At 39.5% G+C, this 25,219-nt stretch overlaps 4 protein-coding genes across 11 annotated transcripts; 1 reads left to right on the top strand and 3 right to left on the bottom strand.

Annotated features, from left to right (window-relative positions):
• Positions 1–1,046: 1,046 nt before the first annotated feature.
• Positions 1,047–8,086, bottom strand: olfml2ba (olfactomedin-like 2Ba). 2 transcript variants are annotated; one of them, XM_004555024.4, is made up of 9 exons: positions 7,671–8,086; positions 7,288–7,551; positions 6,911–7,018; positions 5,937–6,095; positions 5,031–5,192; positions 3,711–3,939; positions 2,444–3,442; positions 1,945–2,121; positions 1,047–1,849 (listed from the first exon to the last, which is right to left on the bottom strand). In XM_004555024.4, exons 1-9 carry the CDS (start codon positions 7,836–7,838, stop codon positions 1,233–1,235), a joined length of 2,883 nt encoding a protein of 960 aa, XP_004555081.3. In that variant the 5' UTR covers positions 7,839–8,086; the 3' UTR covers positions 1,047–1,232. The 2 variants fall into 2 exon arrangements, with proteins under 2 accessions (XP_004555081.3, XP_076736448.1); XM_076880333.1 differs by having other exon boundaries at positions 7,288–7,480; positions 7,671–7,785.
• A 310-nt stretch (positions 8,087–8,396) lies between these two features.
• LOC101472944 (torsin-1A-interacting protein 2) lies at positions 8,397–13,735 on the bottom strand. 6 transcript variants are annotated; one of them, XM_076880334.1, is made up of 10 exons: positions 13,602–13,734; positions 12,905–12,980; positions 12,312–12,485; positions 11,069–11,212; positions 10,884–10,964; positions 10,748–10,795; positions 10,491–10,649; positions 10,073–10,219; positions 9,770–9,898; positions 8,397–9,661 (listed from the first exon to the last, which is right to left on the bottom strand). In XM_076880334.1, exons 2-10 carry the CDS (start codon positions 12,936–12,938, stop codon positions 8,898–8,900), a joined length of 1,680 nt encoding a protein of 559 aa, XP_076736449.1. In that variant the 5' UTR covers positions 12,939–12,980; positions 13,602–13,734; the 3' UTR covers positions 8,397–8,897. The 6 variants fall into 6 exon arrangements, with proteins under 6 accessions (XP_076736449.1, XP_076736450.1, XP_076736451.1 ...); XM_076880335.1 differs by lacking the exon at positions 13,602–13,734 and adding an exon at positions 13,106–13,355; XM_076880336.1 differs by lacking the exon at positions 10,491–10,649.
• A 13-nt stretch (positions 13,736–13,748) lies between these two features.
• On the top strand, positions 13,749–18,730 carry LOC101471485 (uncharacterized). 2 transcript variants are annotated; one of them, XM_004555026.6, is made up of 8 exons: positions 13,749–13,960; positions 15,163–15,294; positions 15,415–15,588; positions 16,164–16,265; positions 16,347–16,499; positions 16,591–16,695; positions 16,791–16,841; positions 16,940–18,730. In XM_004555026.6, the coding sequence occupies exons 1-8, from the start codon at positions 13,894–13,896 to the stop codon at positions 17,737–17,739; spliced, it is 1,584 nt and encodes a 527-aa protein (XP_004555083.1). In that variant the 5' UTR covers positions 13,749–13,893; the 3' UTR covers positions 17,740–18,730. The 2 variants fall into 2 exon arrangements, with proteins under 2 accessions (XP_004555083.1, XP_004555082.1); XM_004555025.6 differs by having other exon boundaries at positions 13,749–13,966.
• A 1,947-nt stretch (positions 18,731–20,677) lies between these two features.
• On the bottom strand, positions 20,678–25,213 carry LOC101472145 (uncharacterized). The gene is made up of 8 exons (XM_024798831.2): positions 25,118–25,213; positions 24,955–25,008; positions 24,785–24,847; positions 24,476–24,559; positions 24,287–24,378; positions 24,142–24,200; positions 23,861–24,004; positions 20,678–23,765 (listed from the first exon to the last, which is right to left on the bottom strand). The coding sequence occupies exons 2-8, from the start codon at positions 24,988–24,990 to the stop codon at positions 23,593–23,595; spliced, it is 651 nt and encodes a 216-aa protein (XP_024654599.2). The 5' UTR covers positions 24,991–25,008; positions 25,118–25,213; the 3' UTR covers positions 20,678–23,592.
• Between the last annotated feature and the right edge of the window lie 6 nt (positions 25,214–25,219).

The following is a 25,219-nucleotide window of genomic DNA, read 5'->3' as shown; positions in this document are numbered from 1 at the left end:
TTGTTAGGTACACCTGTTCAGCTGCTTATTAATGCAGCCGATCAAACTGCAGCAACTGAGTGCATTTAGGCATTGGGGAAACGACCCTATCCAACTGGTGAAACTGAACATTACAATGGGGAAAGGTGATTTAGGAGACTTTGCAGAACTTGGCGTGGTTGTTGTTGCCAGGTTGGCTGGTCTGTATATTTTTGCTGAACTACTGGGGTTTTCCCACATAGGCATACGTAGGCTTTATAGAGAATGCTCCAAAAAAAGAGGAAATATCCTGTTTGCAGCAGTTCTAAATGCCTTAGCGATACCAGAGATCAGAGAACTGTATGAGCTGTTGGACGGCATCAGTAACTCAAACACTCATTAAAACCGAGCTATGCAGAAGAGCATGTCTGATTGCACATGTTGTAGTTTGAAGCAGATGGACTACAACAACAGAAGACCATGCTGGGTGCTGTCAGCGAGGACCAAGAAATTGAGGCTACAGTCTCCACAGACTAATCGACATTTCACTATAGATAAGATTGAAAAGAACATTTCTTAGTCTGAGCCTCCATTTCTGCTGGAACTTTCAGATGATTGGGTCAAAATGTGGTGTAAACAACATGAAGGAGCCAAAAGGCTCTCTTCCACAGCTCTCTTCCAATTATGTGCCCCTGAGTATTATTACTCACCATATCCATCTCTTTATGACGCAGTGTACCCATCCTTTGGTGGCTGCTTCCTGTCGCAAAGTTCAGATGAACTCAAAGTAGTTTCTTAAACATGACAATGAGTTCACTGTTACTTCACTGCTCACTCGTTAACTTGAAATGGCATCAACAACCACCAGATCGCAATCCAATAAAGTGCCTTTGAGATGTGGTTGAATGCCATCATGCAGGTATAGCTAATAAATGTTCAGCAACTATGTTGCTACCGTGTCAATATGGACCAAAATCTGAGGAATGTTTCCAGCATCTTCTTGAGTCTGTGCCATGAAGAATTAAAGCAGCAGTGTATACCTAGTAAAGTGGCTGATGAGAGTATAGAGCGCAACTTGATGTGTCGACTGAGGAGTAATTCTTATTAATTTATTTTAAGTAGAAATACAAAAAAAATCTTAATAAGAACAATTTTGAACACAATATATTGAATTTTATACATTTGGCCCCTCGCTTCTCTCCATACATGAAGCCATGTGGACTGATCTACAATCCATAAACCATAGTATTAACAATTACACTTAAAACAGATCCTTACTGAGCATCAACATAGGCAAACTTTATGTTGTATGTGACTTGGTGTCCATTGTCCCATGCGTACAAAACACCCTCCTTAGGATTGTAGTCAATCTGTGTGGTGTAGGTGTAGTTGTTGATGAAGGGCATTCTGGGAATCATTTGAGTGTTTGTGTGTGTGTCGAAGGCATATTCCAGGTTGGCGTCTCTTTGGTTATAGCTGTCAACAGCATACAGGACGCCACACACAACGAAGCAGTTCCCGAAGTGGTTTCGCTTGAGCCCCGTTCTCCAAGTGGTCTCCCTTTGCATGCTGAGGTCTGAGGGGTCCAGTCGACTTAGGACAACCACTTCCTGTAAGAAGCCCTCATCATCCAGTGCCGGGTAGATGATCCACAGGCCGCTCTCGTCCACAGCAAAGTCGATGTCCGAGTGGCTACGCCAATCCCAAGGCGACGATGAGTCTTCATACAGGGCATCGTGCAGCATGGTCCAGGCAGCCACGTAACGCTGTCGTAGGTCAAACTTGATGATGTCACGGGAGAAGGCGCGATTGTAATAGAAGGCCCCGCCATAGACCACATGGCCTGTGCCAATCCAGTTGTAAGGAAGCTTGTAGGAGTTACTGAAACGGCCTTGAAAAGATACGTAGACGATGAGATTTATTACATCTTATCAAAAAAATGTAAAATTAAAGCTAGTTCTAACTCCAAAAAGCACACATTCTTACCTTGCTTGAAAACTTCCAGGTTGCGGAATTCCAGAAGGTTGTTTCCGTAATAGAAGTTTGTCACATAAATTTTGCCATTATCAGATTTTGGATCCTTCATCCATGCTCCCTCGTTTCTGCCATAGGTGTTGTGAGTGACTGGCTCGGAGATTGTTGCCAAAGTGTCCTTGCACTCCTCTGTAAAGAAGACAGAGAGCTCTGAGGGAAGTTTTAAAGGCACTTTAACATCATCCAGACCTACGTCAAAGGGTCTGAAAACAATTAAAGGCTTTTGTTTTAACCAGCTTGAATCACGGAAAGGGGAGGGGTAACACAGAGAAGAGAGCCCTGTCTTGTAAAGTTCGGTCATTCACAAACAAATATCAGTTTCTGTTTCTCTAAATGAAAATGTGAGGTAAGTCCGTACATTTGAAGTGACATATGCTGACAATAATTTCTGGCTATACTCTGGCTCTGGCTGCAGGTGGACACAGATGGCACAACGTTCTTTATTATTTACCGGGTTTCTTTGGCCTGGATTCCTCATGCCTCTGCATCGGTTCGTCTAGTTCCATGTGTCCTTCCTCTTCCCAGCTGATTTTGTATCTCTGTTTGACCTGAGCAGCCTGTTTGGTAGTGGTAGTGGTGGTAGTGGTGGTAGTTGTGGTGGTGGTGGTTGAAGACGAGGTAGTTAATGCTGCAGGAAGCAAAGCTGTTGGTGTCTGTGGCAAATCTGAGCCTGAGAAGTTGGTGGATGTTGTTTCTTCTGGTTGTTTTGTAGTAGCAGCCTGTGTGGAGGTAGCAGTTGTGGCAGCTGTTGTGGGATGTACTGGTGCTGTGGTCGGGTCAGCGTGGGTTGTGAGGGTCATAGTAGACTCCAGGCTGGAAGTTAAAGGCTTTGTTGTTGGATTTAGTTCAACAGAGCCTGGATTAGCTGAAGTACTGCCAGCTATGGTTTGCAATTGGTCTTTTAGCTCCAGACCAGAGGGTTCCTTCACACTGGTGGGTGTATTTGTTGTTGTGAATGCTTGCGCATTTTCCTCCATCGTTGTATTTTCAGAGGCTTGGACTGAGGTTTTGTTCTTTTTCTGCTGACTAATACTTAAAGAAATGTTTGCTGCTTCAGTCAGCGAAGGGACTGGTCTGTTGGTGATTCCAGCAGTGACTGTTTGAGTGGTCTGAGGCACGAAGTTTGTGGTCCTTTGTTTGTTTTCTGCAATAGGCGGTCCAAGGCTGATGCTTCTCACTGTGGATGTGTCACTCGGTGCAACTGAAGACACATCCACTGATGTGGTTCCCATGGCACTGATAAACCTTTGATGAGTTTTTAAGGGCTCAGTTTCTTTTGTGTTTTTTGATTGGCTGGTCTTCTTAGGCGCGTGCAAAGGACCTGTTGTTTTTGTTCGAAACAATCTCAGTCCTTCTCTGGTCCAGGGCCGAGGAGATCTGGGTTGAAGCAGATTCTCTTCGATAAAGAGGTTATCTGGGCCGTCACCGCTCAAACCATGATACTCAAAAACTAAAAGAAAGAGAGGAAAAAGATTTGAGTACCACAAGAAAATGTTAGAAGCAGAGTTGAAATACAATCAGAGTTCTGCTGTTTGTTAGCTGAGAGCCAGCAAAGCTTCTGTGACCATCTCTCACTGCTACGACACATCCTGAACTGTACAAATGAATATAATTATACATCCAGAATAAACACTTCTCTCTTTAAACACTTTAAACACTAATAAACACTTCTCTCGTTGCTTTAATGCCGCTTAAGGTAACAGACAGATTGCACTCACAGTTCTCTCCAGGCTCCCCATCATCTGCCACCATCGGATCAGGCTCAGATTTATAAAAAGTCATTCCTCTGATAATCATTCCAGATGATCCAGCCTTTGACACCTGAGAAGCCTCCTTATTAGCGCTACTTTTGAGGGTCACCTGAGGTCTGACCTCAGTGATCTGACCAGAGCCGTCTGTGTGTAAGAAGGGTTGATTTTCCGCAATGACCTTCCCGTCAAGCTTTTCCTGTTAGACAACAAGGTACACACAACTTCTGAGGAAATCGTTCACTCTGTATTAAGAAGAGATCAATTACGACCCTTTGGCTATAAACTGTACAAACAGCTGTCAAGAATTTGGATTGGTGTAAGAAAGACATTTGTGAAATCTTGAATCATAACATGTTATTCAAAAAGTACGTTATGTTTTTTATTTTTTACTACCAGCAAAAGAGAATTTGGAGTTGTGTAAATAATGAGTCGGTGTGTGGCAAAGAAACTGTGTTCAGATCTAGTGAGGAGAATAGCATAGAAGAGCTGAAACTCCAACAAGCTACAATGATCCCAAATGATCCCACAGTGCAGAGGAAAGTTTTAATCAAAAACCTAATGTAAAACATTTGCCTTGTTTTACTATCACTTTAATAACCTTGTTGGACGTTTCCTGTAAATTTTCTAGTGAATCAACTGTGTTTAAAGTCCAAGACCATGCAATCCTCCTGGATGGGCTCTCAAGTTTATACTCAAGCTGTCAGGGACCAGGGCCCAGCAGTATGCTCTGTGGTCTGAGGTCTGCTGTCGTCCTGCCAATCCTTTCAATTACATCAATAACTTTCTTTTACACGTTTCTGGGCCTTAATCATGGAGACAATGATTTTTATGAAGGACTTTGTGGAAAGAACACGTAATTGTTCCTTTTGCTTTGGAGGAATGTTAGCAGGCTAAACAGAAACATCTGACTGTGATCACTTCTTTGATACGTGTTTCCTTCAGCCAAAGCCTTGCATTCAATATGAAATATCAGTGGTGCAAATTAAAAGTGACTCCTGATACAATGTTATCTCAGTATATTACCCATGATGGCTTGATGTACTGCAATCATGCAGTACTTGATGCAATACTTACTGAACCATGTAGGTATTCTCATTTTTAGTAACAAACATTTGCAGTTGAAAATAATTTTATTGTAGCTGTATTTAAATAGTTAATAAGAAAACAGTTATTTCACTAAATACAGGGAAATAATTACCTGTAGAACCCGGTAATTGTTTAGTTGCTACTATGTTATTACAGCGTCTCCATAGATTAAGCCTGTGATATCAGTATTGTCACACTTACCTCTGGGTCTTGATTGGCTGCTGCCCTGCTGACCTCACCAACTGTCTTCCCATCCTTATGCTGATTTGGAAGAGGAGTAGGTGGGCTTTCAGTCACACTTCCTTGAACAGAAGTACTTTCCCAAAACTTCACCTCATCCACAGATGGATTCAGAGACACCAACTGCATGCAAACATGGTGAAAGGTAAACAGACTGGTTCTTATAGAGCGCTTTACTCTCGAGTATTCAAAACACTTTATACACTTTGCCTCATTCACTTTTCTCTATTTTCTAACATTTACACACATCTCTCTACAAGTGACCTATTCATTTGCTATAAATGAAAATAATTGCTATGAATATAACATTAGATGTGCCTGAGTATAAGCCATCAGGCGAGTAAGCTGTTTGGGGCTGTATTTCTGGAGGTAGAGCAGGTCATCTAATTAAAAGGTTGGTGGTTTGATCCCTGGCTGCTCCAGTCTGCATGCCAAAGTAGTCTTGAGCAAGATACTGTACCCCAAGTTTCTCTTCGATGGGTTCATTAAAGTGTGAATATTAGACAGAAAAAAACGCTTGTGTGAATGAAGCACATCGTATAAAATGCTTAAGTGGAGTAAAAAGTGTTAGTTAGAGATAAATGTACTTTATGTAGGCAAAATTTGTTGTCTAATTTAATGACAAAAACTACAAACTTTCTTGGTTTGTGAACTGAATAGGGAATAGTTAGTTACAGTATTTTGTTTTCCCTTCGATAATATTCACATTTTGCACCAATTGTTACCAAGCAAAGACAGAGTTTGCTATGGTGCTAAAGACAGGCAAATACTTATCTGTGGAACTCAGTAGTTATGTAGTTACTATGTTATTACAGTGTCTCAATAGGTTAAGGCTGTGATATATCCATGTTAAGATGTTACACTTACCTCTGGGTCTTGATATGCTGCAGCTCTGCTAACCTCTCCAACTATCTTTCCATCCTGAGGCTGATGGGGAAGCGGAGTCGGGCTTTCAGTTAAACCTGTTTGACTAGTAGGACCTTCCCTGGGCTTCACCTCATCCAAAGGTGGATTCAGAGACACCGCCTAAATGCAAACATGGATACATCAAGCTACTAACATAAGTGTTATATTTTTGTTAACGATCAGCAATCATAACACTAGCAGAGGAAGAAAAAGTATTTTGTTAATATATTAATATGAATTAAATCAGGAAACCAATCAAAGTTTTAAAGCAGCAAAAACAATGACACACATAAAAAAACATCTTGTAGCCAGTTGTAGACCTCGTTTCAACTCTGTGGTTCAACTTTGGTAGGTGCAGGCTCCTATCTTTATTTTTTGGCGAACAGACTGACAGCACACTCTGACAGGTGTTTTCAGTTATGAGAGTTGTACTCTCGTCTGCATAAGCATGCAACCCTCTGGCTCATTTTGCTGCACCTGTTCGAGGGGAAAAACTTGATGGTTTATGTTGCTATTGGCTCATTTCAGTATATGGAGTTCAGTGAGTTCAACAAACTCCCAACTGCTTCACTCGAAGTCCATGTGAGAAGAGCATAAACATTCAGGTAATGTATTAAATGTGCTGCTTTTAGGTAATTTGGAACTTCTATATGTTCGTGCTGTAATTACAGTTTTGCTCTTGTGTAAGTTTATAGACTAAAGCCCAACAAACACGTACTGTATAAAAATCTCTGGTAATTTACTGACTAAGAAAAAGGATCCAAAGATCCAAAGAAAAGCTCTGGCAGATAAAGTTCCACATGTAACAGAAACTCTGAGCACTGCTTCCTGGTCAAGCTTCTTGTAAATCTGAAAACAGCACCTAAGGGAGTCTTTAACAGGACCTCCAGAAGCCACCACTACACGCACACCTGTTGTGTTTTCTGTTGCGCTACCTTTTCGATGTGATCCACGCGATCAATGAGCTTGTTGGTAACGGAGTGCAGCTTCAGTAGATCCATGCCATAGAAGGATCCCTCCAGCAGCTCAAGTATGGTGGACAGCTAAAACAACAACAACAAAAAATGATCAAGTGAATTCCGTCAAAGTTAAAGAATTCATAACATAGAATGCATGAAGTAGGTACATCCCCAGTCCATTCAAACTCTGGTTGTGGTAAAATATTGATTATCCTTTTCGGAAATTGATAAATATCAGACATCCATGCCACCAGGGGTTCAGGTCCATCTACAAATCAACAGTCAGATGTCGCTGGAGCATGAACACCTGCGGGGAGGCTCTGGCATGATAAATGGTCAGGAGGAAACTTCACCTTGACATTTTCGTTCCCAGCTTCCCTAAGCTTTTTTAGCCTGTACTCTCCCTCGCAGGGGTTGACCGCTGATGGTGGGGCGATGCAGGCGCACTTGCACTCCGGTCCAGAAGTGATGGTCTCCACGGTGTAGAAGTCCTGCGCAGAGGCGCTCCCTTCTTCTATCCGTCGACAGGCGCTCCTGCTCAGGGGTCTGACAACACATTTACACCGACAGTCAGAGCCTTCCGACAGGGCTTTCACTTTGTCATAATCACCCAGCAGCTATAAAGAGAAGAGGACGGATGTATTTTCCACCAGCAATCGGGAACTTTTCAATTTTTGCGCACAAAGTGTAAAATGCAGGATATAAGGAAACACATTAAATGAGCTATTTATCCTACCTTGGAGAGAATGTTCTGTCGGCCTTCTATCTCCTCTTGCAGTCTGTCATTTTGCTCTGCACTGCTCTCAAGTTGGGACCTGGGATTTTCAGCCAGGGGCTTTGGCGCTCCAGATCCCCATGGAAAAAACGCGCAGCTTATCACGATGACAAAGCCTAACTTGTACATTATGTGAGGCTCACAGTGCGCAGATAAAAGAAATAACAAATAGCCCGTCACCAATAAATTCAGGTGCACGAAAAAGTCATAGCCTACCTCTGATTTTAAAAATCAGAGAGTGCGTGAAAAAATGACATCAAATATCCGGATTAGGTTCTATGGGTCATCTTTTTCAGAGTCACAATGAACGCAGACTGATGAGACTGAAGAAAGAGTGCACCCTGTGGGAGAGCAGCCGGCATCTGGTGCTGGAGCTACGCTGACAGGAGGCGGGCCTGATCAAACTGGCGAGGAGGAGTTGAACTGCTTCAAAAGACTTCAGAGACATGATGTGCAGCTTGTTAGTGTTAGTCATGATTAAAATGCAACCCCCAAACTCGGATTTTATTTCAGGTTCAATTTAATTTGCAGTTCCAGATTAAAGAAGGTGTAGTTTGACTTCATATGCAAACTTTATGCTGCTTTTCAAAATGCCACCAAGCCTTTTCACAGACGCTGGAGACAAGTTTCAGATGTGGATTTGCTGCCCTCTGGTGGCAACAGTGTTCATTCCAGTCACAAAAGACATTTAAAATTCTTCAGCGTTTATTTTTTACTTTAAGGCACATATAATTTATGTACTTATCTTCATTTTTTTATCCCGTAGTGTAACGTGTACATATACATATAGACAAAAAGGACTTTGTATGTTCAGTTAAGGCATGTCGGTGCCATGCAAGTTTCCGAATCACAGAAGACATTTGCAATAACAATTAAAAACCCCATTGCGTGATACCAAAAGAATTGTTCTTCCTTCTATCTTGTGACTCCAAGTATTTATTAAAATGCAGAAATTACCTTCAAAATTTTAAATATAATGCAGAGACCAAATAAACTTACAATTATCTGTTCATAATTACATCTGATCAGAGAAATGACTTTAAATCCCATACCATAATGATTCTCATTCATTCTGAAAGTCCACTTCTGTATATTCAATATCCTTGAGGTCTACTACCTCCCAAATGATGAATTACCCAGCTTAGTGCCCAGATTAAAAGTTCAGACTAGAATGAATGCTTCTGCTCTCTAGCACCCTTCAAGCTCTATTCTCTGCTCTGCTGCCACGGGGAGGATAAGGTGAGAAATACGACTCCACAGTCCACCATATTTGTCCAGGTCCATCATGTCAAAAGACACTGGGTGGCCATGAGTGAGGAATTTTTTTTGAAGGTGGTCATCCACCATCTCCTCAACAGCACACAAGCTAATCTTAGCAGGAATCTCGTCTTCTTCCCCCAGCAGTACAGTGAAGATCAGAAAAGTTTTCTTGTATGCGGCATTCTCGTGGTCGCAATAACGATAAAAAATTAGCGTGGAGCCCGGAGGTAGCTCTTCAAAGCGATGAATGACGGCTACAGGTTTGTCTCCATCAAAAGCTCCCTGCAACTTCCTGTCAATGTCCAGTTTGACGTGGTCACTGTCCTGGCTGGCTTTGCTGGCTCCATCTATGTGGAGGACGGAGGCGTTCAGGGCAGAAGAGTAGGCAGAGGCCAGGTCCCGAGCTAGGCAGTTCAGCGTCTTCTCAGCTCTGAGGCCTGCAGTGAGAATCAGACTCACGGGCTCCGTGGGCTGTGTGGTCTGAAGGTGTCTCTTAAGGTGGATCCTGCCCCTATTCCAGAGCTCAGCACGCTGGTTAGGAAACCGAGTCTTTACTTTTTCCAGCTGCCTGAGGAAGACGTCTATCTTCGGTACATCATTCGTCTGAGGCGGAGATTCTGGCTGAAGAAAATGCAGCGCGATAGCAACAATTGCCACTACTATAGCAACTGCTAGCAAGTATTTTCCACTTCCTACGGAGAAAAGGCCTGTGTTATTTAAACATCTACTTCATAACAAAAAGAATTATTAAAAAAAAAAAAAACTATTACAAAAAAAAAGAACAAATGTACTAAGATTACCGCTAGTAACTTGTGGATCTTCAGTTTGACTAGCCTCTGGGGTGGTAGGACCGATGTTTTCAACATTATTACCGTGGTCATCTAACTGCTGTGTTGGGCTCTCAGGTTCTTGCCGTCTTTCCTCTGAAGCTGAAAAATTGTTCACAGGGAAAAAACAAGTTTACACAAATATAAGATGGTAAAGAAAAGAAAAAACTTACACACTTCCAGTTTCCTCGTGGAGTCATAGAAAGTCAGCAGACTGAAGCAAAAAGTTTAAGGAACAAATTCTAATCCGTGATGTTCCAAAAAGTTCTGACTCACCATCTCCAAATTTATTATCTGAGTTGTTCGGGGCTGAGATGTTTTTCTTTAGCTCAGGTTCCGGTTCATCGCCCTGGTCATTCGCTTTGTCATTTGGGATTTGTAAAGTTAATTCTGATGGTTTGTTCGTTGTGACGCGACTTTCATCTAACGAAATAAAAACAGTTTAACTTTCACAACATCCTAAGACTTTGGATCTTTAAATATTTCTGATTCTTGTGTCCCATAAGATTAAGCAAGTGCTTCATCTTTAAATATGACTAGAAAACTTTTATTACAGCAGTAGTTTCCTTTTTAATCTTAGAACAACGAGGCTAAATGTATGTTTTAAACCAAAGTAAATATAGACTTTGTCTTTCAAATAAATCCATAATAATATCTGAATCAGCTGTTACAATACTCTGACAGGAACACTAACCTGATTTTGGCGCTATCGTGACTTGTTTCTCATTTTTTGATAACAATTGTTTGCCATCAGTTTGACTAGGATTGCTTTTCTTCTCCGTCTGTGTGCTGTCCTTATCGGGAGAACGTGCTTCTGCAACAGGTCGCACCTCTTTTTTAGACGAATCCCTGTCTGCAATAAGCACGTGACTCATTTATGTTAATTGCCCATGAAATCTGTCATATCTATTCAAGATCCCAAACGTGGTCTCTTTAATATTCCTTCCTTACCTTGAATAGTATCGCTGAAGTCAGCAGGTTGAGATGGTAAAGCTGTGGCTGATTAAACAGGATCAAAGCAATTTTTGATCAGTAGAAACATTTGGTAACAAATGTTCTCTTGACTCTGAACGGTTGAACAATTTACCTGCTGTAACTGTGTGTTCCTGAAAATGAGCCTGATCACTGTCTAAGTTCTCACAGGATCCGTCTTCACCTTCACTGAACTCTGTAAAAAAGAAATCACAGTTTTGTTTGTGGAGTCACAGAAAGTTAGCTGACTGAAGCAAAAAAGAATTCTAATCAGTGATGTTTCAGAAAGGTCAGACTCACGGTCTCCAGGCTGACAGTCTGTGTTGTCCTTGGCTGAGATTTCTTTTTTCTCACTTTCGCCTCCATCTATCCGATCATCTTGTTTATCTTGGGTTGGTGGAACAGTTGTTTCAGATGCTCCCTGTGTCGTGGTTTGACTTGTGTCTGATGAAAAAAAAATAGTTTAATTTCCATAGCAACCTAGGACTTCCGATCTCTACATATTTAATATTATTGTGCCCCAAAAATCATCTTGGATCAGGCATCTGCAGCATCCTTAATGGAGATTTCTCTTAACAAAGCCCAGGGCAACAGTAATTCCCTTTTTAATCTTGGAACAATAAGACTGACAATAGGTGAGATATGGAACATTCTCAGAAAACTTGACCTCCGACCTTGACCTTAAGTTGAGGTCACTGAGATTCAAACTCATCCAAGGTTTTATTAGATGCACCTATGGTATGAATTCCAAAATCCTATGTCGCCTCATTCTCGTTATCACATTCAAAAACCTGGGTGCTAGCCCCGCCCACCCGGCAGGGTGCCGATGATACCCCATTAGCTTTTTATGGCTGAGGGATAAAAATCATCCTGATCATTGAAAATCTGTTCTAAGTCCAGCAGCAACAAAAAGAAAAGCTGCGATATGTTGGAACACAGGAAGACAGAGTCCTGCTTTTTCTTCTTTTGTCTTCCACTTCTTCACCTTCACCTTACAAGAACACACTACACACCATGTTGAGTATGCCAAGTTTGATCTCAACACTTCTTTGGGAATCACCTGTTTTAGTGCAAAATGCCCATCTTTAGCATATTTTAGAGCTCAGGTGGAAAAAATTATATGTTTTTAGCAAAGTAACAAAGATCCTAAAATACAATTCAAAATCAGTTCTTTGTTGTCTGTTACAACAGCGGCTCATCCTTGAAAATGAGTGAAAAAGCACTCAGTGTCCAAAGAAACGTTTTAAAACTCCTTCAGAAAGCCCGGAAAGCTCTGTCATTGCTATTTAACAATAAAGTCTGCCTCATTGGAAGAAAAAAGAAAGGAGGAAAAATGAGGGGTGGCTCAAGACTTATGTCTATAACAAGATTTGTAAAATGAATATGGCCATTTTAGGAGCACAGCAGTAACAAAACTTACAAATGACTAATAACTAAGACAAACAATGCTGGTTGATGATGTTCCAAAGTGGGGTATATAATATAACTGACTGTTGACTAATATCTGAATTATGTGCTGTAACACTTGGACAGAAACACTGACCTGAAGCAGTCCCTTCTGTTGTGGCTAATTTCTCTTTTTTTATTGTCTCCTTTTTGCAGTCACCACGATTTATAACATCAGCTTCACTTTCTTCGCTTTTCTCCTCCATCGGTGGGCTGTCCTCACCAGGAACATGTTCTTCATTACAACATTGTACCTTATTTTGCACCCTTTCTGCAAAAAACACGTTTGAATTTTCATTAATTATTTTACATTGGTGCAATAAATATATGTGCTATCCTTACAATGCTTACTCACTCTCTCTCTCTCTCTCTCAATCTTTTCAAAAGGTTCAAAAAAGTAAAACTTAATAGTGATAAAAATGTTCAAGATAAACATATTTGTTCTATACAGATCTTGGTTATAACTGATTTTTTTGTATTTATTTACATTTCATCACGAGAAACAAATAACATTTTAGTTCAGAAACATGCTATAACTGAAGTAAATGCCAAATATTAACCGTACATGTGTTCAGTATTTCTTGAAATAGAGATAAACATTAGTTATGTCTGTACTGCTTTAATAATGCAGCGAGTCGACCACCAAACAGCAAACACTGGCTGAGCAACGTAGAAATATCAGAATTTTACCTGCTGCGTTCGGACTGGGGACTTCCTTTTCCATGTCTTTAGGTAGATGGTCTTCCTTTTCTTCACTTAGGGTTCACTGGATGGTTCAAGCGTGAATAAAACAAATAAACATTACATGTTTTTCTTTTTTATGCGAAGCCACGAGTTACAGTTTGTCGTCACATGTTCAAAGGTCCAAACAAATAATGTAAATCTGCTTACGTGCATGTCAACAGAGCCAAGCTCAAAGGCAGTCTCGCTAAAGTTAAAGAAAGAACGAGAACAACCATTACGCTCCTCAACTTTTCAAACTGTCACTAAATAAAAAGGAAATATGTACATTGCATTTTGGAAGTATTAATTTGTGGCTGTGCTTTCGTGGATTTGCTAAATAACGTTTTGCTACTAAATCGAAACTGAACTTGCTGCGAGGTGACAGTAAGCAAGCCGAAGAAAAGCTAGTATAAATTATTGCGAGAGAAATAACTACTCGCCGGGAACTAAGCTCTAATGACATGCACGAAACGTAAATTGTTGGTAACCATAATTAAAGAGAACTAGCTATTTAAGTGACAAAGATAACTAAGCTAGCCCAGCCAGAGTGATGCTAATTTAGCCAACAGTTACCAAAGCATTACTTGGGTGTTATTGTAAAAAAAAATGCCTTCGTGTAACTCAAAAGTCATAACGATACGCTTTTCTGATTACTGCTCCATACCAAATATGTCACGGATCATATCGCCGTAGATCATACGCTTCCTTAGCTTTCAGTTAGCATGTGTGGCACTCATAGCAGACTAAATTCTGAAGCGGAACGTTTAACAGTGCCTTTGTTTCTATCGAGATAACTAAACGTTGCACTATTTTCCGGGCGGCAACGGTGTCCTGTCAAGAAATGTCCCCCCAGCTACAGGGAAGTCCAGTGATTGTAGCTTGTTTGTGCGCGCGATGCTACGTCGCATTGTTTAGTTGAAGTTGTTTGGCATTGCTCAATTGAATTTGAGTTACAAATGGATACCAGAGACTCTGAAGATAAGCTCTCTCGTCCCATGACTAGATCGACACAACGGATGTCAGGTAAAGGTGAGCACTGTTCGAGTGGTATGTCAATTAACTAGCTTAGCCATCGGAATTAGCTCCCTCATACTCACAAGTTTAAAAGAAAATCAGATTTGGATCGGTGCTTTGGCTAATGTTAGCAGGCTTCACCGGTGTAAATGATCCTCAGATAGGAATCTGTATTAAAATTAACTTAATGTTTCAGTTCCTGGTACGAGTTCAGGCACAACTTTAAAACCAATGAGTTATCTCCTTACATTGAAATGCTTTGCTACATATTAGCCATTATCTATGTGAGGGTTTTTTTTGTTGTTGTTTGTTTGTGTTTTGTTTTTTAGCGCTGTGTCTCGAAACAGTTTACAGCAGCAGCGAAGTTAAAATCACAAACTGACTTTCGCTTTTAGCACTGGCGGTCAGTGACAGGGATCAACGTTTCATTAAGCCGCTAAACACACTGATATATGGGCAAACTGTGAAAAGCAAGGTTGGACTGACTTGATATTGAGTGCAACTAGTCTGTGGAAATATGAGTTTTCCTTTTAAGAGCATTCTGAAGTCAATGACAGAGTAGTTCAAAAATGAAAATTCACAGGCTTTTACTGTGAAATCCAAAATAACATGGCATTGACGGGGCTACTGGAGTACACGGGTGTGTCATTTGGATGTAACATTAGAGTGTGTAAACAAGACTAAATGATATTTGTTATTATGTACTTAACATATCTGCAAATTAACTCGAAGCTTTTATTTTGCAATTAGGTTTCGAATGCTTTTATTTTGAAATGAGGGTTAATGTTGAAGCTACATTTACTTGAAGGTGGTTTTTATTTTGAAATCAGGTTTCCGCGTCTCTTGCCGTAATACTAGAATACATTGGGAACACAAAGCAAAATGGAGGCTGGCTGGACACCAGTTCTGTTTCAGGGTTTTTTCTTCTTTTGGCTGCTCCTGTCAGCGGTCCCCACAGGGGATCATCTCCGTCTTTTTCGCCCTGTCCCTAGCTCTGCATGTCCTCCTTCACATCATCCAGGAATCTCTTCTTTTGTGTTCCTCTTTTCCTCCTGCCTGGCATTTGCATTTTCAACCTCCTTTGCCCAGTATATTCACTATCCTTCCTCTGCACTTGTCCAAACTATCTCAGCCTTGCCTCGCTATTTCTCTAAATAACTTATCCTGAGCTGTCCATGTGATATACTCATTTCTAATCCTGTCTTCCAAAGGGTCGAGTTTTGAGGCAACTCCTAGGCAGCCTATAAAGAGGACCAAAAGAAAAAAAGCACAAGCTGACGCTGCTGATGCTCCTACATCAGTTAATGGTACCAAAGATGGGGAGCCTGACTTTGAAGATGGAGGTTAGTTGCTGGAATTAAGTATTTGCCTAATTTTAATGGCTGATTACCCTTAGTTACCCTCACTGTTCAAGGCACTGTTAAAAAACAAACAATCCGTGTCTATTATTTATTACCTAACAGAGTCCCCTAGCAAGAAGAGCCGACTGGATGCTGAAGAAGCAGTGTTTGACGAGAGCGCTGAAAGTAAGATGGATGTTGAGGAATCATCTGGAGACATTCAGAAAAATAAAGACCAGGAAATGGATATTGAACGGGATTCCTTTAAAGTCACTGATCTGCCAAACATACACAAAGGTTTGTACTACAACTAGTGAACATTCATTATGAAATAAATCATAGAGATTAGATAATATTCCCTTTTAATTTATTTTTATTAAATGTAAAGAACAAATGGATAATACAGTAACTTAAAACATAGGGAGGCTGTATAAAGTGTAAATAAAACAGGACTGAATTAAGTTATCAAAACACCACATTTAAATGTCCAAAGATTGATTCTGTTCATCAACCTGTTCCAAAATCTTCTACACAGTACATTTGCTAAATGACTGAAACTATGACTATGCAAATGTACTGTTTATAAGGTTGGGGAAACCTGCAGTCAGCTGAGATTGGAGATTCTCCCTCTGAAAACACTACGTCCAGATGAACAGAATCAGACTTTGGAGATTTACTTACCTGGATGATTGAGAATGCATCACATTTAAATAAAAAAAAATTAAAATAAAAACAAAGGCAAACATCTTGGACCAATACTTTATTTTTACTATATAAGCCATATAATAATATACAAATACACTTTGTGTTAAGTTACTTTTCTTTTATGACTTTATTAGGATTTTATCTTAAAAATCTTCTGCTTAACACAGATGCTCTCGGAGATAGGAACTTAAATCCCCGTGTAGTGCTTGATGAGCTCTACAGACCCAGTCTTAAGACTGAGGATCCCAACTTGATGAAATCCAAGAAAGGTAGAAAAATGCTCCATCTTCCTTGACATTCAGAGTGTTAAATTATGGTCTAAGTTATTTGACCTAACCTATTTTGTTTAGTTTCAGCAACACCAGCACCTAAAGCACCTGCACCCCCCACCAAGCCTGTCGCACAGATCAGCGCGACAGTGAACAGACATCATTCACCGGCTCTCAAGCCGTCCAGCATGGCAGACTACAAGAGGACGATGATGCTCAAAGCCCAGAGCGCTGGTATTGTGCTGCTCATATTCTGTATAGAAAGGTTGAGCGTCTGCGTGATGACTTTTGATCTTTGAAAAGATGTTTTCTTTTCTAAATTTAGCCTCATCTTCAGATTTATCCAAAGTTAACCACCTTACCCCAAGTGTGCATCCGAGACGTGTGAATAACGTTCCAAGAAAAGAGACTATTCATTCCAAAGAATCTGGTATTGCTGCTTTATCTCAGTATTCTCTCTCTGCAACACCTGCTATAGTGGTGACATCTGTGCATTAATATAATCATGTTTTCTTTTATTAAAAGACAAACAGAAACCTGTTGCTACCAAGACACGCCCCAGAAATTCCTCTAGAGGTAAGTTTGTCATTTTAATTATTATCTTTAGACCTGATGATGCTTTTTAAACATTATTTATTAACTTTGTGTGTTCTTTTGTTTCTGTGTTATTGAAGGGTTCACGTGGTGTTTGTGGGGTTTAGTTCGGCTGGTAGTTCTCCTGTTAGTTCTCCTGGTACTATTTGTGATCGGGACATTGCTGATATACAAGATCATCCCATTACTCCAAGACATGAAACGTGGTGGAGGGCAGTCATCCAGGGCTGTGAAGCCAGAAAGGTTTGCTGATCAATTGTCTGATCTTCAGACTCAGTTCCCCAGTCAGCGGCCTGAGTTGTGGAAGTTGAGCAAAATCCACCTGGAGAAGCACCTTAAAACAGCCCATCCCTCTGAGCCAGTCAGTCTGATTTTCACTGCAGGACAGAAGGCTGAGAGGACACTGCAGTGCCTTGCTCGGGGTCTGGCTGCTTCCTTCTCATCTGCCCTCAATGCCTCTTTCCTTGACATTGATGGAAAAAGCAAAGCAGGCCAGGACAGTGATAAGGTGAAGTTAGACATTGACAGTCAGCTGCAAGCAGCGTTTGAGGGAGAAAAACCTGTGGCCATCATTCATCGTTTGGAAGAGCTGCCACCAGGCTCCACTCTCATTTTTTATCGCTACTGCGACCACGAGAATTCCGCATATAAGCGGGTTTTCTTGTTGTTTTCTGTGCTGCTGCCTCAAGATGAGATCCCGAAGGAAAAGGGTTTAAAAGAGGTGGAAGAGATGGTGCAAGACTATCTTAAGGAGAGGCTGGTGGACACCAGTGGCAAAACGTATAATATAATGAATAATGATATGTTTGGTGGTCTGTGGAGTCGCATCTCCCATCTTGTCCTGCCTGTGGTGTCTGAGGTGGAGAAGAAAGGATGCTAAAAAAACCAAGCTGCCTGATTCTTCTTTGCACTGTAGAAGGAGCTACGAGAAAGGAAAAACGTGGAAGTATGATGTGTGCTGTGATAATTCATTTACAGCATTCGATAATTGTGTTATTCTCTTTCTCTCAGAGATTACATTGTACTTAAATTGAAGTCAAACGCATATGATTTGGTTCGACTGCACAAAAATTTAAACAGTTTTTACTCATGCATGCATGTTAAAAGAGGTTACAGTGTTACACCATCATTCCACTTCACAAGTGTGGCGATAATCTTTTCTCATGTGCATGCAATCTACGAAACACAGACTGACTGAGCTGTTTAATTTTTTGTTGCCTGTTAAAGCCTGCATCGTTTCTCAGCAGCTTTTAATGACCATCTCATTTTTTCCGTCATCCTCAGCTTTTCTTTACTGGAACTAAAAAAAAAAAAAAAGTTTTGTTTTCAGTGAAAATTCATATTTCATCTTTTATTCTGCTGTCCAAGACAACCAGGTGACTTCATTTAATTCTTTATTTTTTGTGTGAGTGCTGGAAATGCTTGGTTTTGACTTAAGTGTCTGTCTTTTTGAGCAACAGCTTTTTAAGGTGAATATTTTATATTCTTTGCTTTTTTTCTAAATATGTATATTTGTGTCATGTTTCCTGGATTGAGGTATTTTTTTAAAGCTGTGTATATGTGGATTTGATATTAAATGGTCTTTTGAACATGTTGTCACTTCACATTGTGAGCTACTCGCAATGTGGTTTATATCTGTAAAAATATTTTGGATAAATACTGATTAGCTCGTCCCAGACTGTGCCTTAAACACATATGAAGAATACACTGTATTTAATTAGAGTAAAAACTTTCTCCAGTCATTTATACTAGCGCACATGACAACATGTGAACTTGTTTGTGCTGTTTCCTGTCATACATCTCATTCCTCTTGTTATTCTGAGCACTCATAAACACCTGAATATTATCAATAAAGATAATTTTGATACATAGAGGAGTGAATTGTCTAATTGTTTATGTTAATAATGAGCTAGGCTACTACTGTTAGCTACAAATATGAAACTGAGGCTACAGTTCTTACAGGCTCAGCAAAACCAGACAACTAGACTGTAAAAATGGTGCCTGGTCTGATGAGTGTATTGTAATGTTGTGACAGTAGGGTCAGAATTTGGTATAGACAACGTGTGAGCATGGATCCATCCTTCTTTCTCTCAACGGTCAAGGTGTTGGTGGCGACATAATTCTTGGCATATTTTAGAGTCTTAACACTTGTTGAGCATTGTTTAAATGCCACAGTCTACCTGAGTGTTGTAACTGTTTATGACCACAATGTAGCCACCTGCATTAAAAAACACAACACACCATGTAACAAAGCTGTTAACCTCAAACTTGTTTACTGTACTCAGATTGCCTCCACAGTTACCAAATCCTGATCCAGTCCAGGACTTTGAAGGTAAAAATGTTCTAAATGCAAGAATGTGTGGGGGAAAAGTGAACTTTCAGTTTTCATCTTCACACACTTGTGTTTTAAATTTACAGTTACAGAAAAAACATCCACAAATGTTTAGATTGATATCTACACAAATATACCGAGAGCTGCAAACTGGTAATTCAAATTAAATATTTGGGGGGATGTGATGAAATGAAATTTAGATTATGATAAATGTGTAGCAACTGCGTGAGGCTATGATGTTAATATGGACCAAAATCACAAAGAATTAAGACAGCAAGGACTCTAATAAAGCATCCACTGGATGTAACCTGTCCTTCTGTTTACTAAAAATTAAAGTCTCCAGCTGTGAAACGAGGACTTGACATCTATTCAGCACATAAGAAGTCAAACATTTACTAAGCAGGAGTTACGACTCACTTCTTAAGAAACCTGACAGTTCAAAAGTCCATTTCAAGATTATGTTTACAGACACTGTTTTGTATCGATAACATTAAAATTAGGTTTGACACAAAGTATGAATATGTTTTTACATTTATTTAAATGTGTCCAGATGAAGATATACATTGTAGCTGCTAGAAGAGCATTAGTACGGCTCTAAGAACAGGAAGTTACAGCAAGTTTAATCATTTTCTAAGCAGTTGATAAATGCATCTCTGTGTCTTGGCCGAGTTTAACTGAGTGAGTCACCAAATGGACCACAGACATAAACAAAGGCTACCTTTTACACAGCAGTGGGTTTATTGTTTTGAACTCAAAGTGAAATACCACAAAAGAAAAGCCATTTTACTGCTGAATCATGAGACATCAGTTTGCAGCTCATGCTGTAGTTTCATGGGGACGAAACTTGTGAGTGAGTGCTCCACTTCCACTTCCTCAAGTGGTCTTGATGAAAAGAGCATTTATTTGAAGTTTACACAGCTACATTCTGGCCTGAAAATATCGTCAAGTGCTTCCCAATTTTGATGCAACTATTCCATACCTTTGAATACTTATCAGGCTATAAAATTAATGTATCCAAAACACAAATTCTATCATTCAATTATATACCCTCCCAAAAGATCAGAGACGAATACAAATTAAATTGGCACTCGAACAACATGAAATATTTGGGCGTAACCTTGACAAAATCATTATCAGATATGGCGGACATAAACTATAATCAGGTGGAGGGCAACATTAGAAAAGATCTAGAACGGTGGTCGGCAACACCTACAAACTTCTACTCAAGAATCCAAATAATAAAGATGAATGTTCTCCCAAGACTGTTATACATGTTTCAGTCACTCCCACTTCCTATATCTCAAAAAAAATTCAAAATATGGGACAAGATGATATCAAGGTTTATTTGGGGTGGGAAGAAGCCCAGAATAAGACTAACAACACTGCAACTCCCGAAGCGCAAGGGAGGGATGGCCTTGCCGAACCTAAGGGAATACTTCTATGCAGCCCAACTCAGACCACTTGCTGGTTGGTGTAGACCAGAATATGAGGCAAGATGGAAGGAAATTGAGAAAGAAATCGAGGGAAACAACATTCAGATTTTTATCTCTGACAAACATTTAATGACAAAGAATAAAAGTGGAATGAATCAAATTGTGAAATTTACATTAGACATATGGCACACAGTAATAGAAAAATGTCAGTTAAAAGAACAATTATTTATACTCAGATGGTTTAGACATGATAAAAATTTCAAGGCAGGACAATTGGACCAAACATTCAAACAGTGGGAACTAAAAGGGATTACAGCAGTTTGTACCCTTATGAAAAACGGAGGACTAATGAGTTTCCAACAACTAAAAAACAAATACAAATTGGAAAATAGAGATTTCTTTAGATATTTGCAAGTTAGGGACTACTACGCAAAACAAATAAAATCTGACTGGCTTGGGAAACCACTGGGGGTTGTCGGAAAAGTAAAAGATTGCTATGAAAATAAACAATTTAAAACTATTTCCACCTTCTATAGGTCATTAGAAGAAAATAGACAAGATTCAACACTCTATATTAAAAAGAAATGGGAAGTTGAACTGACTATAAAAATAACAGAGAAAGAATGGCTCAATATGTGTGAATTGCAACACAGTACAACTAATTCGCCGTTGTGGAGGGAATTTTGTTGGAAAAATTTGACACGTTTTTTCATTACACCCAAAATAAAAAGCAAACTGACCTCAAGTTTACAAAATTGTTGGAGATTGTGTGGAGAAATGGAAGCAGATCATTCTCATGTATTCTGGAAATGCATTAAAATTAAAAAGTATTGGGAAGACTTAAAAATGAATATGGATAATATTTTGAGTTATACATTCCCAAATACTTGCCAAGTGATGTATCTAGGAAACATAAAAGAATACATACAAAAAGAGGACGTGTATTTAGTCAAAATAATTCTGGCCGCAACAAAAAAAGCAATTACAAAGAAGTGGTTACATCCAGATCCTCCCACCCAGCGGGATTGGATCAGTATTGTAGAGGATATCTCAGAGATGGAAAAAATAACACTCAACATTAGACTGATGGGAGGTAAATACGACAGACTATGGAGGAAGTGGAAAACATTCAGAAGTGACACAAATGAAATAACATAATAGGTTTTCTTTTTTTTTTTTTTCTCTGCAATGTGATAAATGGAGAAAGATATGTAAACTCCAGACTCTGTTTGTTTATATGTATGTCTGTTTGTTATTTTCTTTACTGTATGTCCACAATGTCAAAATAACCTATAAAAATCAAAGTAAAAAAAAAAAAAAAAAAAAAAGAAAATATCGTAAGAGGTTTTTTTTTGTGATCCAGACAGAGTAATATTAAAACTAAGTAGCTGCCGCCATTGTTGGAAACTGGAATTGGCTGAGCCGCGCTATGAATTCTGAGATATGGTGGACCACGAAGGATACACCCAACCCCTCCTTCAAACCTGTCAATCATACACAGTACAACATGCAGTGAAACGCTTACTGCTGTGCAATTCTCGACCATTAAAAATACAAGAATGACCTCAAATTAAATATGGAAATTAAAAAGGTTTGCAAATCAGCAGTGTGCAGATTTACAGTGAACAGTAAAAAAAATTATTGAAATACATTATTTTGTTATTGAGTGCATGTACAGTGATGTGATATGCAGTGTTGGGAAGGTCACTTTGGCTCTGGATGGTGAGTAGAAGTTCTTGAGCATCTTCAGAGTGTTTGTGTGACAGGTCCTGTGTGATGTCAAGCCCCGGGTATGTGAAATTGTCTTCTCTCTCCACTGTTAAATATATACTGCCTAATAATGTCTGTTCTGTGTGGCTTTTCATTCGGCTTTTTTTCTTAATCTGACTGCAAGAAAATGCCTCCAAGACACGGCAAGGCTTTGAAATGGCAATACACAGGTGGATCTAACTTCATCCTCGAAGTACTGCTTAACTTTGATGAGAATTAATTTAACCTACGTTAGGAAAACTTCCCTTGAAAATGAAAAACAAGCTATATAGTGTGCCAGGGGCGTTTTTAGCCCAAAGATTTAGTTTTTTTTGCTGTTTGTCTGTCGCACTACTAAAAATATAAAAATATTTTAAGGACTCTTCTATTTTTGGAGTGTATTTTTTTATGTATCTGTATTATATGATACACACACATTAAAAGTGAATCTCTGTCCAGAAAATACACTCAGTTTACTTTTTGCTCACTGTGAGCATCATTCATTATTCTCCCCAGTAATTAAGGTTAGGATATTTTTTTTTATTCCAATCCATTCTTCTTTTGCAGCATTTAAATAACCTTTATCAGATTTGTTACAGACATTTCAAAAAAGTGTTTTGCTTTTCTTTTACAAATGTGGGGATTAAATTGAGTTAAAATGTACAAAACAGTGATGTCATGTTTTGTGACGAGGACCCAGGCACAGAGAGACTTGATGAATTTAAGAATTTCATGATTTAATAAAGAAATTTGCAGACTTGCACAGAGATGGTAAAATTATGATGACTGATAACAGAGACGAAGACAACAGACGATGAGGACAGGGAGGAACAGGGGTTTAACTGCACCAAGGAGACAGTCAGAGAGAACTCGGGACAACTGGAGACATTTAGGGATGCAGGGACTGACAGAGACGGGGAAGAAGTCTCACTGTGACGAGTAAAGTTTATCTTGCCTGGCTGGGCAGCTCTCTGGGTGCTCAGCACCCCCAAAGCTCTGATCCTAGAATCGCCCCTGTAGTGTGCTAAAGCAATATGCAGTCTGTGTAGTCTGCCTGGTGTATTGAAAAATTACGAGATACAATAAATAAGACCCTCAAGCACTACTTGCATTAAATGAGGAAGCAGCAGGTAAACAGTGTGATATGATCAGTGTGATGTAACCATACTATATATAAACTGTAAGAGAAATCTGATTGTGATTCAAACAAACCACAAAACTATTGTTTCTGACAAGTAAATATACCAACAATGATGGCTATAGAAAAAGAAATGGCTCCAGCGAAGAGGATTACTGACACAATATTAACAACAACATCTCTGAGTCTCCTCTGGAAATGAGAAAAACAGACATGAACTTGCTGCTTGTTTCTCTCGCTCGTTCCTAAATGGCCTGTAACAGAAAAATACTAATATTATTATTCCTCATTAGATTTGATGCTGTATCTGATGCAGATTTTTATATTCAGACAGGCACAAGGCATTCACCTCGTTTTTCACTGCTCAAAATGACAATCCAGATTACATTCAGGAAATCCCATACTGTGAAAGCAATCATCACTTTCAGAAGCCAAGAGTCCCTCACGTTATTTCCGCACTCATTCTCCATAACACCAAGAAATATGACAGCAACTGGCCCAAAACAAACATGGAAATAATATCAGAGCAATGTAAAGGCAGTGGCAACTACTTCCACAAAAAAGTCCAAACTCTTTTTTGATGGTGTAAAGTTAATACTCTTAAATTTACAAGTATAAGAATTTTCTTACTTGTAAATATATTATGGATAACAAAACAAACATTGGCAGCGTATTCACAAATCTTCCTTCTTGAAGAGAACGTGAAAAATGAAATAAACATTTTGCACAAATGTCAGTTGATATGTTTGCACATGCAAAGTGAAGTTAAACGTACCTTTCAGGACCACTTCTAATCCCCAGAGACAAAATTACTGTTCCAGTGAAATTAATCACTATCATCACACACACAAGAGCAAAGAAGATGACCTAAAAAATACATAAACACACACATTAAAAATACATGTGGGAAAAATTAAACAGATGTTGTTAATGAGACGGGTTTTACACCACCAGTTGTTCTCACCTTGGAGGAATCACCGATACTAAACAAGATCAGGGATGAGATTTCAACAGCCACACAGAGGACGTTGCCTGCTACCTTACACACCTACAAAATTTAAATAAAAACAACAGTGCATATAATAAGTTAGACAGCCTTGAAAGCCCTGAAAATCCATATTTTACCCTATGAAAGCAGGGGTAAGTTCCAGCACCCCGTGAACCCCCGGCTTTCAAACTAACTACATACTCAAAGAATTCTTGGAAGCAATACAAAGATGCAGGACAAGAAGAAAATAAAACACTGTGAGCACCAAAGGCCCCCAGCTCTTACCTTATTTATATGATGAAAAACAGCCTCACTGGCCAGTAAGACTTTGCCTATATTGGATATTACCTAACAAGACATGAAGTAGAACACAATTACATTTCTTTTTGTTCTTTTAAGGTGGGGCTGAATAGCATTTAGTGCGTGTCTTGAGTATCGTTAAATATGCTACTTACTTTCATCTCTGCCACCAAAACACAATCAAAACACATCAGTGCAATACCTGCTCGCTGAAAGTAAATCAGAAACAGGGAGCAGTGTTGTCAAAAAAAGCTCTTGCAAGGTTAATGAGTCACTTTGTACAGTGTTACAAAATCAAATCCACCTGTGGGTTCTTACTTCTTCTATGTTGGTGTTGCCCTTTGTGGTGCTTGGTGTAGTAGTTGTTTCCGGTGTAGCAGCTGTTTCCGGTGTAGTAGCTTTTTCCGGTGTAGTAGCTGT

Source organism: Maylandia zebra, linkage group LG23 (assembly GCF_041146795.1).
Source record: "Maylandia zebra isolate NMK-2024a linkage group LG23, Mzebra_GT3a, whole genome shotgun sequence".
In the NCBI taxonomy this organism is placed as follows: Eukaryota; Metazoa; Chordata; class Actinopteri; order Cichliformes; family Cichlidae; genus Maylandia; species Maylandia zebra.
The sequence above is the reverse complement of the archived record's forward strand: the minus strand, read 5'-3'. Positions and strand labels throughout refer to the sequence as shown.